This window comes from Atractosteus spatula, chromosome 19 (genome assembly GCF_055471065.1).
Source record: "Atractosteus spatula isolate fAtrSpa1 chromosome 19, fAtrSpa1.hap1, whole genome shotgun sequence".
NCBI classification, from domain to species: Eukaryota; Metazoa; Chordata; class Actinopteri; order Semionotiformes; family Lepisosteidae; genus Atractosteus; species Atractosteus spatula.
This window is the reverse complement of record NC_142724.1, coordinates 1,676,237-1,691,786: the sequence shown is the minus strand read 5'-3', so window position 1 is coordinate 1,691,786 and position 15,550 is coordinate 1,676,237. Positions and strand designations below refer to the sequence as shown.

Sequence of the window (15,550 nt, the reverse complement as noted above, 5' to 3'; positions counted from 1 at the left end):
ACATCCACAGCGAGCCCAAGTCTCGCCCCCAGGGCTGCTGCTGCCCTGCCGGTGGGACAGGTCCAGCTTCTCAAGAGCAAGGAGAGGCAAATACGGAATTCGATTGGGTCATCAAAGGCTCGGGAAGAAGAAAACACCATGACTGCCTGGCTCTCTTGGTCAAAGGGTGTGCCCCACAGCTGTATACAAAAGGCATTTCAAGAAAAAGGAAGTACAGCCCCAACTGGGCAACACACAGGGGCCATTCTGCACCAGCAGCCCCACCTGGGAGACACACAGGGGCCATTCTGCACCAGCAGCCCCACCTGGGAGACACACAGGGGCCATTCTGCACCAGCAGCCCCACCTGGGAGACACACAGGGGCCATTCTGCACCAGCAGCCCCTCCTGGGAGACACACAGGGGCCATTCTGCACCAGCAGCCCCACCTGGGAGACACACAGGGGCCATTCTGCACCAGCAGCCCCACCTGGGAGACACACAGGGGCCATTCTGCACCAGCAGCCCCACCTGGGAGACACACAGGGGCCATTCTGCACCAGCAGCCCCACCTGGGAGACACACAGGGGCCATTCTGCACCAGCAGCCCCACCTGGGAGACACACAGGGGCCATTCTGCACCAGCAGCCCCACCTGGGAGACACACAGGGGCCATTCTGCACCAGCAGCCCCACTGCCCAGCATATCACTCCAGTGAGAAAGTGAGGAGTGAGAAACTGATGCACCCTACTGAATCAGGAAGGAACCTCAGAGAGGTCAGATTGGACTGCCCAGCAACCTTGTTCTTACAAACGGTGTCCAGGGATGTGTGAGTATTAAGCACCTTGGTCTAATGCTTCATCTAAAGAACCGCAGCTCCCACAGCAGCTTCCCTCCTCACCCTACTGAGGCACAGGATGGCGGAGTATCGGTACCACTGGCAGCAACGTCAGAAACACCTGGTGTCAGGCAGAGCCCGCCCAAGTGGAGCCACTTCTAACTGGAGCCCAAGGTAGCTGAGGACTGGTGGGGAAAAATGGGACAAGAGATACATCCGTCCCCCTGGCCAAGATTACAGAGATCTGGTGAAGCAGAGATTGGACAGGGAGCATACAGGCAAATACGGCCATTTGGACACTAAAATGTAAAAATCTGTGCACTACAGCTGCCTGCATGCAGACTCCGAGGATGAGTCAGTAGGCAGTCAGCTCCGCGTGGTCTGGGACACTCGGCAGAATCCTTCTCCCTAAGCCCGGCAGCGCTGTGCAGAGGCGGATAACCGAATTATTCCTGGAGCGCCGATCTTTCCAGGGCCCCTGCATTTGATATGGAGACTAAAACCAAACAGGATACGATAAGCAGCCATGAGTCACCGCTTTCACAAAGATTAAATTAGAAAGAGTGTCAGTTTCTGGGTCTGTTATTTTAAGGGTGAGGGCTGATATCAGCTTGGTCAGTGGCTGCTCCTCTGCTGTCTGAGCTGCGGGTCCTGACAGAAGCTGGGGCATCAGCTTAGTCACTCCTGCTGGGGGGGGGGGGGAGTTGTGGATAATCGTATGAGTATTAGCATGAAAACAATAAATAATTGAAGTACAAGAAGGAAGGCGCTGGCTGTGACACAGCAACCCAAGTTCAGCAGACAGCACTGTTGTGTGAACAGTAGCACTGTCTGAAAAACTGTTAAATATGCCATTATACTGAAGTGAGAAGGCAATATAGACCCCTTTGTTTTTTTTTTTGTGGCGTGAGGGGGAGGTTAGTGGGGTGGGAATTTTGGAAGGCTGGCAAACAGGACAACGGAGAAGAAAGAGTGTGATTGTGAGGCTGAAGATTTAAACACCCAGCTCTGTTGTGGTGAGGTAACAATGGTCGCCCCCTGACCCCAGGCTCCAGGTCACTGTGAGCAACTCTTGACAATGAACCTTTTGCTTTCTCTCAGGCTCCTCCTCCTCACCCCTGACCCTTCCCCTCTGAACCCCAGTGGCTGGTTGCCTGGAGACCGATTCTCCAGGCCCTCTCTGCAGATGCGCTGGCGGTGCTTATTATGCAGGCCCCAAATTTTATTTACATAAATCTGAATCCTTAAGACAATGATCTCGAGTCACGGAGCTCAGACGTGACTGCAGCCCTTTCTGTCTGAGAACCGCAGCACAAAGTTTGCCCAGCAACAGGGAAGGTTCTTCCAGCAACAAAAGCATGCAAAAAATAAAAAAAAAAGCCAAAACAAGTTTTTACACCTTACGATTTAGGTTTGCACCCACAGATTTAGAAATTCCCACACACTCTTTTACAAAGGTGTCATTATTTCTTTTACTGTACATTCACTCTACCTGACTCAGTGGTCACTCAAGGGAACACTGAACAATTCTACCAGCATCTCTGACGGTGATAGATATCGACATCCCTGAAGTGTTTTCAGTCTCATCTGACTCTCATTCTGCTCACACCACCGCAGAGACATTTCAAAGCAAATAGCAGCACCAGCCTGCCAGTAAAGGAGAAAGCGATTTGAGAACGCCAATCGCTGGATTCACACTCAGCCAGCCTGCTGGCTCTCAGTCTCCCAAAGGCCTCCAGGCTGCGGCGCTGTGAAGAGAAACCTGCTTTTCAAAAGCTCAGGTGGCGGTGCACGTCTCCTCGCTCGAGACTGCAAAGTCAGAACCGATGTACCAGAGACTCGCTCGTTATCGATTCCAGGATGACAGGAGAGGATGACCACCTGCGATTTGCAAACGAGCACGGCTGCTTAGCAGGGCAGGCTCCCCATTCTGCACAGAGTAGGGGTGGTCACTCGGGTCTCATCTGAACCTTCTCAGAGGAACCCAACGGATTCTCAAGTGCTTCATGAGCCCAGGGGCAAGGATTACCTGTCGCAGAGACCTGTGATGGCAAGAATCCAGGTGCCAAGGCTGACCTCTGTGGCTCTCTGGGGGTGGGCACTGCTGCTCAAGCAGCCGCCCCTGAGCCTGTACTTGAACAGCGCAGGTCCACAAGCCACTTTTCGTTTCTTCTCTATCTGAACGGAAAGGTTTTCTTCAGCCAATGCAAATTCGAAGGCTCTTCCCCAGCTGGTTATCTGAGCTCAGAGCACACCTGCGCTAATCGGGATGTTTGCAGTGGACCTGCAGACAGCCGTCGCCTCATCTTCCCCCACCGCAAATGGGAAAAATTAAAAAATAACTCTCTGTGCCAGCAGAAGGTCACACCCACCCTCACCTACGCAGCACCTTGTGTAGTTTTATGTGCCTGGAAGGTGCTGATCTCTGAACACGCAAAGAGTTAAAGAGTCCCGGCTGGTCAACACAGCTGATTGTCTGTCTCCAGCCCTCCTCCCCTGCCAGCAAACAACGAATATCCGGCACTGACCCACACCCCTCCTCCCCCAAATCAGATGCAGATTATTCAGAGCCCAGGCTTACTGCCAGCCCCTGCGGCAGACGAAGGGTTAATGAGGTCCTCCCCAGTCTCTCCGTCAGTCACTCTGCGTGCTCTACCGTACCGCTCCTTTGCATCTTGTCTAGACAGCGGGAACAAAGGCCAGCGGAGGGAGGGGAGGCAGGCAGAGGGGTTGGGCTGCGGGCCTGCGACAGCGCAGGTGACTGCGCCTCCCAGGCCGGGAGCGCCGAGCCCGACCAGCATCTCCCGGGCTCCTCCGACAATAGACAATAAGGGTCGTACTTCCGCTGGCAGTCGTTTTTGAGACGAAGAGAAGCCCCTTTCTGGTGTCCAAGAGGGGTGTCCGGGGGGACGTGCAGAGGAGCAGGAGTCGGGCGCAGCAGCACGTCGGACGTGACTGCGGCCCTGCTGGCGCCCCTTTCCGAAAGCTGCGCTCCGGAGGCAGGAGTCATCCGGCAGAACCGGAACCTTCCAGGCGCCGACGTGCGGCAGGGGTGCGAGAGGACCCCACCCTCTCACACCGCCGCTGCCGTGTGCACCAGGGTCCAGCGCTCGTACCTACGCCTCCTCGGCGCGCCTGCGAGGGCACAGGAACGCCCGCAGCCCCCCAGAGAAGTACCTTACAGGCCCGCTTAACGCCCAGAGGGCACCACTGAACAAGAACTTCCGACAGGCCTGGGAGGCCCCGAAAACGAGGCAGCCCACGAGCTCGAAAGAAAGAGCCATTGCCACGTACGGGCCCCCACATGGCCCCAGGGGCACAGCGCCGCACAATGCGGCCGAGAAGTCTGCACCCCCTTCCCTGAATAACAGGCACAAGCGCTCCGGCCGCTGTCCGAGAGAAGGCGGGAGAGTGCACCGTCCTTCTGTCCGGGTTTATACCCTTCTGTCATAAAAGGGCAGGACGAGGAAAACAAGCCGTGTGTGTGTGTGTGTGTGTGTGTGTGTGTGTGTGTGTGTGTGTGTGTGTGTTGCAGCGACTGCGCCGGGCCCCTCCGGAGGGCGATACAGAGGCTGCCTCCCCTCCCGCGGGTCCTAACAAGAATCGCCAGAGACGGATCGAGCGTCTTACTGCGCTGCTTTCCTAGACACCAAAACCCCCACCCCCTCGGCAGGCAAGGCAAGACGGACTCCAGTGTGCCCGGCTCCACCCGAGACGCCAGGGAGGTCAGATATCAGCAGGATGACAAGGCGAGAGAGCAGACAGCGTCGGAGGGGTCTGGGAGAACAGAGGTTGCCTTTCTGTGCCTCCCCCCCCCCCCCCCCGGAAAACTCCAGCAGTCCCGAGAAACAAAGGCCCAGACAGTGCGGGACAGCCAGGCACGATGAAGCAGCAGGGCACAGTCCCTCGCATGAGCAACGGGGGAGGACTCCGACGGGCCGTGCCAAGAATCACATCCGCGCACGCCCACCCTTTCCGCTGCCCTGGCACCGCCGCTGAACAATGCCCTGAAAGCGGAGGGCAGCCGACGCACCGCTGGCCTGATAACGCCCCCCCCCGGGCAGACACTCCCTGGGGCCACTCCGGCACCTCCGGGCTGCAGGAGAGCCGAGTGCACCGTGACCACAGCCATCGGAACGCAGCAAGAACAGCGACTCAAACACACGCGAGAGGTGTTCGGGGGGTATGGGTGTATTTAGGGGGGAGGGGGGGCTTTGCCCCCGGCGTGATCTGCAGTGCTTGGGCCTGCTCTCTTTCATGCTTGGTGGTGTGCAGCTCACAGCACATCACGTTCATCTGTTTCAAGCGTGCTCATTTTAACACCGCAGAGTCCCTTGATAATGAACTCTGCACGGAGACAGAACGAGAGGAGCAGAGGGGCCTGACAGGTCCACCCAGGCTGCCTCACATGGACACGGTATCATCCAGAGAATCCCTGGACTGGGACCAAGAGGCAACTCCCAGGAAAATCAGGGCAGCAGGGCTGGATATCAGTACCCGATTACTATCATTCTTTGCCTTGAAGTTGCCTTTACCCAGGCTGACTTCAATATGTACACTGTTTACATCCGCTGTAGCTGTTTGGGTCCCTGATCTGTCTGCCGAGCCCAGAGAGGCCCGTCTACGCAGGTCCCAGGAACCCAGGGCACTGCGCCAAGGCTGTCTGTGGTTAATAATTAAATCACAAACAGAGACGAGCTGTAAACTGCTACAAAAATAGAAAGGCCCCATGTGATATCCTGAGCGACTTTTACAGAGGGGAAGAGGTGGTACAGCATGGAAAGGAGACGTGTATTTATGGAGGTTCTGCCTCTTTGCTAAATTCATACCACGCAAATTTCTGCACGAGACTGACTGTGCAGAATGTCCTCACCTGGCCAGGATTCGTCCTGGGTGTGACGTTCATGCCTGTGGGCTGCACAGACGCTCATACCCCCCGCTGAAGTGGACAGTACAGGCTGGTTTCTTTAGCACAGCCCAGGATCTGCACTGCTCATCCACTGCAGCTCTAGGCAGGAGCCTGGCTCACACAGCTGCAGGCCGGACGGAGCTTTGCACACACACACACCCTGAACGAGGAACCAAGCAGCCTCTGTAAAGATCGTTCAGATCCTGTTGGAACTGATCTGAAAACAAGTCTGGGGAACAAAAAAAAAACCCAGGCCAGCACAGCTGAAAGACTGAGGGATCAAACAGCTAATAAAAAACGTTCTTCTAACCTGTCATCTCTCATAACATTGTTTTCTTAAACAACTAGTAAGTTTTAAAAAAAAAAGCCAAGCCAAACCAAACATACAAGAAACAAAAACAGCTTTAACTTTCCGTACAGGTTGACTGTCAGATATGAAATCTTTACATTTCTTTCTCCTACCCCCTGGAGAGGTGCCAGCCTCTTTGTTTGAGGCTTCACCTCTTTTGTGATGGAAATGAGATAATCAATGTCAACTGATAACTCAGCTCCGAGGAGCCAGAAGGAACAAAGGATGTCTACAGCACCGTACATCGATCCCCTGAAGAGGTGCTGTCAGGGCCGAGCCCGCGGCCCTGGTGCCTCCAGGGCAGTCGCCAGAGAGCAAGGCTCCAGCTCCAGGGACAAACGCCGGGCTCTTCGGGCCCTCCTGGGTGGCACGAGCCGCAGGTTCTTGTGCCAATGGCACCAGCAGTGGAAAAGCTAAGCAGGCTTCTCCTGCCCTGGTTTTCAAACACCGGCCCACTAACGATCAGTTCCACTGTCCCAGCCAAGGCCAGGGGGCACACTGGGGGGCAGGGATACAGGAGGACTGACATGACCAGGAGCGGGCACCGCGCCCCCACCGCAGCACACAGCCTCGCCAAAGCCAGAGAAAGCTGCAGTGCTCCCCCAGCGCTGATCCCCGATTCCGAGACTCTGCTCCACACACACTCGGCCCATGCTGCTCCTCTCTTCTCCACCAGCACCCTGTGCACCCTGGATGTCTCGTCATTCGCCAGCGGTATTATTTCAGGAGCATGTAAATCCCCAGCCCTCCCTCTCGCAGTTTAGGCCGGCAGAGCCGAGCAGCCGCCTGTTAATATTCTGACACCCCTCCAAGCCGCTTGGTAATCCTGCTCCTGAGCTCCGTGCTTTGCTGCTAAAAAAAGCCCGGCGGAGAGGCCCTGTGAAACAGCTGTGCATTGCAGAGAGAACAGATTCCTTGGCTGCAGAACTACAGAGGGGGCTCAGTTTCTGATGTGGTTATTATACACATAAATGGAAAGAAATGATACTGAAGGGCTTCGCAGAGCCCGTTCGGCACAGTCAGGTCTCTCAGACGACTCAAGGCTTTTTCCAAAAATGAAAAGGATGACTTCCCCAATTGGAGCTGCAGCGAGAAAAAAATTCAATTGATGGATCCGTGTATTGTACCAAAGAGCACACAGAGTAAAAGACAGTGTGTGGTTCCGGTGACCCAGGACCGCTTTTCCAGTTGTTCCCCACGAGGAGCGGTGCCTCTGGGAGCGCGGGGGCTGGGGCCGCCTGTCCGAGACGGCGGGGGCTAGCCAGGCCAGAACAGAGGGTGCACACCTGTGCCTGGCGCATTAATGGCAGTAACTGCCCCACAGCTGGGCCTGTAATAAAAATTCCCAGACGGAGAGGCAGGTGGGAGGGGCGGCGTGAGTCAGACAGGAGGATCTCCGACCTGCTCCCGGGCTCTCCCAGCGCAGCAGGTTGAAACCAGCGCAGAGCTCTCCAGCCCGTCTGGCAGCCTGAAGGAGACCGGGACCTTGAACTTGAGCTCCTGGCCGTCGCGCTGCACAGGGCTGCGCTGTGCTGACCAGCACTGCACGGGCCGCCGCCGCCGCCGCGCTGCCAGGCGCTGGGCTTCGGCTGGCGTGCAGAACCTTGAGCACTGCGCCGCGCACTGAACACAGGCCCATCGACCTCACTGGGACAACATGTGGCACAAGAAACTGAAAGGGACACCCGAGTGACTGGGAGTCTTATTCCCACTTCCACAGACGTTTCCATTTCTTCCAGCACAGAGCCCAGCTCAAAGGCCGACAGCAAGCGCGGTGCACTGCGGAGGTGAGCAGGACACGCTACTGGGAAGACAGGCCCCCCGGCCAGGGCACAACAAAGGCTGCACTGCTGGGGTCGGCTGCCAGATCTGCCAGATCTCCACCGGGGAATGAAAGGCTCCTCAGTCTGGCACTCGGTCCAGCTCCACAGACAGCAGGACAACAAAGGACTTGGATCGTCACACTACTCTCTCCCTCCATGGCTCCGGGGGGCTGGGGGGGGGGGGGTGAGAGATGTGCAGTGGACAGAAGTGGAAGAAGAGACTTGAGACGAGAAAAAAAAGCGCAGCTACAGTAGCAGACTCTCGTCATGTTGAGACTCATGCATGAAATCTGCTGTGGAAATGATGAGAAACAAGACCCCCCCCCCCTCCCCCAAGCCAGACAGACACACCCACAGCTGAGGAGTCAAGCCACCGTAAGGCTCCTGAAAGGGCTCAATCTTAAACTGAAAGACATCTGCAGTCAAGCCTCTGGTATTTCGGAAAGTGCCTGCCCGATTATTAACGTCTTCTGTGAGTGCTGCCTCTGATGCACACGGCTGGGTGGCTGACGTGTCTCGGCAGCAGATGAGAGGTGCTGAGAGCAGTGGAGGGTGGGGTGGGGGTCGGACAGCGAGGGAGCCGTGTCTCTCGGTGACTACAGGCTGACTGGTACAGGTGATGTCATACTGGCGGAGGAACACTCCAGCTCCAGCGGCGCACAACAAGAATGAACGGAAAACAGCCCAGCCAGCCGACAGCTACTTTCAGCTCCAGGAGGGAATAATTAAGGCATAAACAGAACTAGTACATCATCCCTTCTGTCCAATACAATAGCAGGGCTACGCACACCTGCTGGTGGCTCAGGTCTGGGGGTACGGGAATTCAGCTGCTGATGAAGCTGGTTTCTGAACTGTCTAGCTAGACAAGCTTCTCTTTGAGCAATGATTAAAGAACTGCAGCCCAGACAAACTCCCCATTACCGATAATGTGCTGCAACGCACAGACTTTTACAGAAAGACAGATGAAGTCATTTGCCCACGAAATCAGCTGTTTTCAAACAAGTGACCTTCCTTTCTCAGACTAGAGAAAGCTGTGGGTGAACACCACCCCCCCCGAGACGCTCCGCAGCTCTCCGCTGTCCTGTCACTAGCTGTGACACTATCGGACAAGGTGCAAATTTTAAGAAGGGCTTGACCTCAGGTTAACAGCTTTAGAAAGGAGGGGCACTGTCTTAGCCCCTCTGCAGAGTGTCTGAGACCCCCAGCCCCCGCTGTGCCGCAGGGCAGAGAGGGGCTGTGCAGCCGTTCCACAAACAGCCCAGGGAAGGGGCGCTGGGAGGGACAGGACGAGCATGCTCGCCCCCAGCCACAGGCCCTGTGAAGCCAAATATTCCCAGTGCGGGTCTTTAATTAGGAGCATGTCTGATTGCCCTGTTCTGGAGAAGGCCGAGTGTTTTCAGCTCCTGGGTGGTCTGGTCTGTCAGAGGAGAGCTGGCTTGAGTCTCCACTGCACGGGCCAGAGCCCGCAGATGGATAATTTGGCTTTTTAAAACATAAATAGGAAGTTCTTTCAAAATAAATATTATGAAACAGGAAAGAATGAGGGAATAAGAAAGGGGGAGAAATGTTTAATTTCAATTTTTAAATGTCACGCACTTAGAGTAACTGCATTGCATGGACCAAGAATGAGTTCATTTATTTGAGTAAAACCTGAACCTGAAATTCTTTCACAAGTTTTTTCAGCATTACTATTTTATGTCCATGTGAAAAATTTTTCCCAATCACAGACATCTGAATCTATTTTCATCCATTTAATGAGCAAATTACAAGTATTATTTTTCAAAGCTTCTGTGCATTGATCTTTTGTGGTGTTTTAAAGATGGTCAGCTGAAATATTCTCTTTTCTCATTCCAAAACAATTTTGGACATTTTGTTAAGAAGGGGTACCTGACTCCACTTTCCACAAGAACTCAGATCGAAATGCTTGCTTTTTGCAAGACATGCTTGGATCCCAGATTCTCTATCTGGACAGAAGAAAGCCACACAGATATAAACCTTCTGAAAAAGACAAAACTGAAGTATCTGCTTCAACTGCAAAAGAATCCTACCTTAATCTGGACAGAAACATGCTGTATTCCCGATAATGCCCAAACAGTAACCAGCTCTTGACAGGACTAATTCACATCTCTGCTTCCAACAACAGAAGGAGTGAGTCGGCTGTACTCATCTTCTACAGTCTTTGAGAAAGCCATCCTCTCCCTTTTACAGCTCAAACACCCTGAGCCATTAAAGGACAACTGCACAAACATCAGCGATATATTTTGGGATAAAAAAAGAGGGGGAGGAGGGTCTGGTTTTCAGTCTTACAAAGGACGATTTTTCTGCCCATCTTAAAAAAAAACAGCCCCTCTCCTGCGCTGCACTATTTTACAAAACAAACCTGGGATCGCAAATCCCAGCGCGCAGCTGCCCCTTCCCAGATGTTCGGAGCGAGCTGCCCCCCCCCGTCAGCGCCGGGAAGAGGCGCGGACACCCTCCCAGACTTAGTGCAGGTGCCCTTCTGCAGGGCAATGGACTAGAGGGGCGGACGGCCTCCTCCCGCAAGATGGACACAGCGAGCAGGCCTGCACCTTCAGTGGACCAAACGGATTTGTCCACAGTCCACAGCTACCAGACTCGCACAGCCTTGCAGTCCTGCACATGTGCAGCCAATATGGTTTTATCGTTGACGACTGATGGATGATGATTTGTAACCGTCTTCTTGCGCTGTTATTGCGCGACACGGTATGGACATGCACAAAGCCCTGATCAAGACTGGCAGGAGAGCAGCAGCTGGAAATACGACACAATCCACAGCTGAACACCTCAGCTACAGCACTGGGGAAGAGAGCAACATCAGAGGCCCAGAACTGCAGATGTTGCCTTGACTGTTACAGTAAGGTACAGATATGTCACTACTGTGTTCTTCACTGCTGTGCTCGTTGTCAGAAACACCTTTCATTCCATTCAAGTATCTTTCTACACAGATGCGCACAACTCTCAGTTTCGTGCTGTTCCTTACACACAAATGATTCTTTGGTGATCTTCTACAGTACATTTAACAATTCTGAGTTGACAGTTAACCCTGTTATTTTAAAAAGTAGACTTCTTATACATACATAAAGCTAAAAGATGAGGCTGTATACAAGCAATACTTGACAACGAGTCGATTAGATTTGATTGATAAATGTGATGGATCAGCTACTTCAGCCCTTCATATTGGCTGCTCATGGATAATTTACTTTCGCCTGGTGTGATAAAGATTTTGAAGATGCCGATCAGCGCAAATTAAGACAGCTAAATGTCAACCCTGCTTTCTTCTCCCTCAAACTACGTTGCATTAATAACAGACCAAGCTGATACAGTAGTAGGATGGCTTTGCGCGAACTCATAACATTCACTTCTGCTGCATCTAAAAGATGACTAAGACCCTACTGTAGGAGAAGTAAAAAACAACAGTGACTTCCCATCAAACCAACCAACTCAGCTCACTGCTAGGACCTTGAGCCAGTGTAGGAGTAAAAGGGGTCTTACACACCACGAGGAGCCCCCCCAGCTCCAGGCCTGCTGGGCAAGGAATTCTGCTCCGTGGGCAAGCGGCACAGCCCAGACTGGAGCCAACAACGTCTGAACCGGACAGATCGGGGCATCGCAGTCTTTTAATTTAGTCACTTTTTACAGCCTTCCGATCAGGACTTTAACAGGCAGAGGCTCGCTGTGGCTGTCAGACTTAAGCGCACAGGTTGTGACAGGAACCGGTGCGGCCCGACCCGGCCCGAACCGGACAGCCCGGGCCCTCCAGGACACAGACACGGCCGCCTGCGGCTCTGGACTCCCGCCTCCACGCAAAGGAGCGATTGAAACGCTAACACATCGAGAGACGCTGACCACAGAGGAACAGAGGGTTTGCTTCTGCTTTACTGGAACAGAGAGAGAGGTCTGACGCTTCTAACTACAAAATCACAAGCAAAATTTCTTGCACAGAAAGCAAAAGAAAACACTTTGATTTATTTTTGACTGCCTTCAAAGCCAAGCCAAGCCGAAAGCACAGCCAGCGTGGAATTTAATTAACACTAGCCAGAATATTTGTCACATTTTCTCCCAATAAAAGACGTGTATTAGTTTTTATTTTTTTTCTAATCAAGTACTGCAGGGCCACAAATCTTTCATATTAACCTAATTCTCTCTTCTGCAGAGAAGCAGGGCATGCTCTGGTTTATCTTATATGGAATGCTTAGATGTCACAAAGTTATAAATGAGACAGATCCTGCAAATGCAGATCCTGCCAATTTGAAATGCAAAAAAACAGAGAGAAAGGGGTTATCCGAGTTTTCTTCTTCATCAGGAATGAGTCCCACTGCACAGCACTTTGACTGGGTTCTACTTTTCGTCTCAAATACAGGCAGCCTGCGACTGTTTTATCTCCATGCGGTAGTGTATCTGCCTGCTCAAACCTTCTTAAAATAAGGCGGCAAAGGTTTTTAAAATACTCAGTGCTGGACGCTGGCCTCAGACAAATCCCCGCAGCTGGTAAAACCCGAGACGGACTCCAGTGCTGGACATCAAGCACCTGCTTCCCTGCCGCTGCACAATCCAGTGCAGCTCTTAGAGAAAACCAAACCCAACAGCACTGCCCAGAAAAACGGGCATCTTCTGTCGAACTAGCACTGTATCGTATGATACTTTCGTATGAAAGGGACACTTTTCCTTTAGTGCAGTAAGGCGTCTTGTTCTCATCCAAAATAAAAGGCATTTATTAATTCAGGTCGGCCCACCTGTCAGTTCTTCCTGAAACTGATCTTTAAAAACAACAACAACAACAACTGCTGCTGCTCATCTGTCTTCCCGAACGAGCACGGGAGACGGGCCTTCCAGCACTTTTTCCCGGAACAGGGCGCCAGCTGCGTGCAGAACCGCACACACCCACCCCTGAGCCCAGCGGGGAGCTGAGCCCGCTCTCCCCCTGGCCGGGGGCACAGCAGGTCCTCGAACCCGCGCTCCTCCGCGCCTTCGTCCAGCACGGAAAGCGGACGGCAACAAGCGGACACTTCAAGGGGCGCAACTCCATTCCCACCAGCCCACCCACAGCTCCTCCATCGCGGCGCCTCTTCCTCGGCTCCTGCGGGAGATCTGCGCCTCGTCAGCCCCGGGAGCCGTCTCTCAACCCCCCCACTCCCGGCTCACAGAGCAGCGCTGTGCGAGCGTGCTTCGGAGATCATTGCGACTCCAAAAAATAAGAATAGAAACACCCCCTCTTCACTCCCCAATGGGTTTTTTAGACTTGAAGAGGCTGCCAGACTAAGTCAGCAGAGACCACATACTTGTGCCTCCTGTTAATCCTAAATCAGGACTCCTACAGCTGCGGACACACACTGGATTGTATCACCCTTCACGCTTTTTACACACACACACACACATATCTAGTGAAATGAAAACCCAAATAATTACAGGACTGAGTGCAGAGGGACCCCTCTGAGGAATGGAAGCCCTGAGCAGCATTCTCAGTTCACACGGAACGGACACACATAAAAGAAATACGCGCGTCTGGCGATGGAGCATTTTCGCTGCGAACAAGTTCCGAGACGCAGCGCAGACAAGAATGTAGTTCTCACTACACAAGAAAAACAGTTCCACGCACAGCAGCCTCCTTCTGGCATAAATGCGCCTGGATTGTGGTTGTTTCAGATCCGTTCCCGGTATCTCTATTCCCTCCACTCGCCCTCAGCAGCACGGTGTCCCGGGTCCGGGTAGTAGCTGAGCTGCACGGAGAACAAGACCGCGGGTAGACGTTGCTGAGACCCAGTCTGTTCGGAAACCCACACGGACCCTGACCGGGGCCACCCACAAGCGCTCCCCGAACAGGCTGTCTGCCTCCTCCTGCTTGGCAACGGTTAACTTCAGCTACAGACCTGCGTCTCACAGTATAACCGAAAGGACGAGGTTTTAGAACTTCCCCCCACCCCCCTCCCAAGATATCGCTGTTTTAATCAAAAGAATCAGTGTGGCAGCAGTGTGTACGAACAGGCTACTGCGGAATCTTCTCGGCAGACTTGAGAAAGACGCCAAGTACGTAGTCCACACCACCGGCAAATTCATCTATGTTCCTTTTCCCGGTGAAATCGTCTGTTCTCACAAAAGCCAGTCACCACAACAACACGGGCGGGGATGACACGCCGCCGACACTGGAGCTGACCACAGACTGTATGGCAGGGCTCGGAGACTGACCCCTGTGACCTCGAAGGATGACCCCCCGTGAAATTCGGCCAGGGGCAGGACTCCGCCTCACTGCTGAACTCCCGGGCCCCAGCCTCGCCTGGACCTCGCCTGCTACTTTCCCCAAACACATCCCCTATCCCGCAGACTGGCATGAACGCACAACAAGACGCCAAGAACTCCGCGTACTCGGCGCCAGCCGAACCATCAATCAGAAAGTTCTGTTTTACTTCTTCGGGGTCGAGTTCGGGGTCACCACAACGAACACGAACACTCCCTCCCACACAAGCAGGGGGGGGGGGGGACACAATGCTTCTGGCCGCGCTCGAACCCCGAGCCGGGGCACCGGAGCACCGGGGGAGGGGGGGCCGTCTCGGCCAACTTCACTGGGTGCCCGGACCCGGCAAACACAACATCTGCTCACCAAACACGAAGGGGCACACGGCCGCACCACATCAGCAGCCGCACGCCGTCGATACATCACAAAAATGTACAAGCGAATTTCTTTAAAAAAAAACCAAAAACAAAGTCGAAGTACTTACAGATCTCCATACTTTGGAATGAAGTCGAGCGCTTGCAGTTGCATGTACAGGATACATTGGTCTGAAAGGTCGCGGTGGCGTTTAGACCCATGAAGTTGAACATTTAAATCAAGAGAGCTAGGGAGGGGAAGAATATCAGCCACACTTCGGCTAGCCTGGAGCGGCGCCTGTCCCTTCCCCCAGGAACTCTCTCGCCTCGGAGTCGCGGAGAGAGCGGCCGTGCCGAGGTCCGTCGCAAATCACTCAGCTGGTCCCCGGCTTGGACGCGTCGCGGCGTATTTGGAAGGACAGCGGTGCCTGTCGGGGGTCGGTCTCGAGTCTCCGGTTCCGTCTTGCCCCCCCGCCCCGGGCCGCTGACTGCCCCGAGAGCTCCAGTATCACGGCGTCCCCGGTCTCACGGCGCTGAGCTACTTTGTATCCGTGTGCCTGACAGCCTTGTGAGCTCCGCCGCGGTCCGCTCAGTCAAGTCCAAGTCAGCGCCGCTCTGCCTGGGGGGCGGGGGCTCCGGCTGAGGCAGACACGGTGACGTCACCGCCAGACGGGGCCCGCCGGAGTGACGGCCCGAGCAGCCAATCGGAGCGCCAAGTCGAGACACCCTCTCTCCGTCCCCAAAACGAAGTGGGGGTGTCCACCAGCGTTATAAGATACCCGTCTGAGATCCCCTTTGTGGAGTGCACCAGAATATCACCTCTGTAAGATCGCCGACGCTGTAGATTTATTTGATGTTACACCATAAATCGGAAAAGTTCACCCGAAACATCAGAAACAATGAATCTAAGGTGCTTAGATTCAATTTCCCTTCGGGATCAATAATGTCTTATCAATTTCAATTTAAAGAGGGAAAAATTTGGATGACGTCCTTTTTCAAAATCGCTTCGTGGACGGTTTTCGAATATGTCATATTTCTTGAATTCACAC

General features: G+C 53.8%; 1 protein-coding gene across 1 annotated transcript in view; it reads right to left on the bottom strand.

Annotated features, from left to right (window-relative positions):
• Positions 1–15,125, bottom strand: part of pmepa1 (prostate transmembrane protein, androgen induced 1) — a 32,341-nt gene extending 17,216 nt beyond the window's left edge. The window contains exon 1 of the mRNA XM_088937457.1: positions 14,633–15,125. Within this exon, the coding sequence (XP_088793583.1) occupies positions 14,633–14,735 (103 nt within the window). The 5' untranslated portion in view covers positions 14,736–15,125. The remainder of the gene's footprint in view (positions 1–14,632) is intronic.
• Positions 15,126–15,550: the final 425 nt, after the last annotated feature.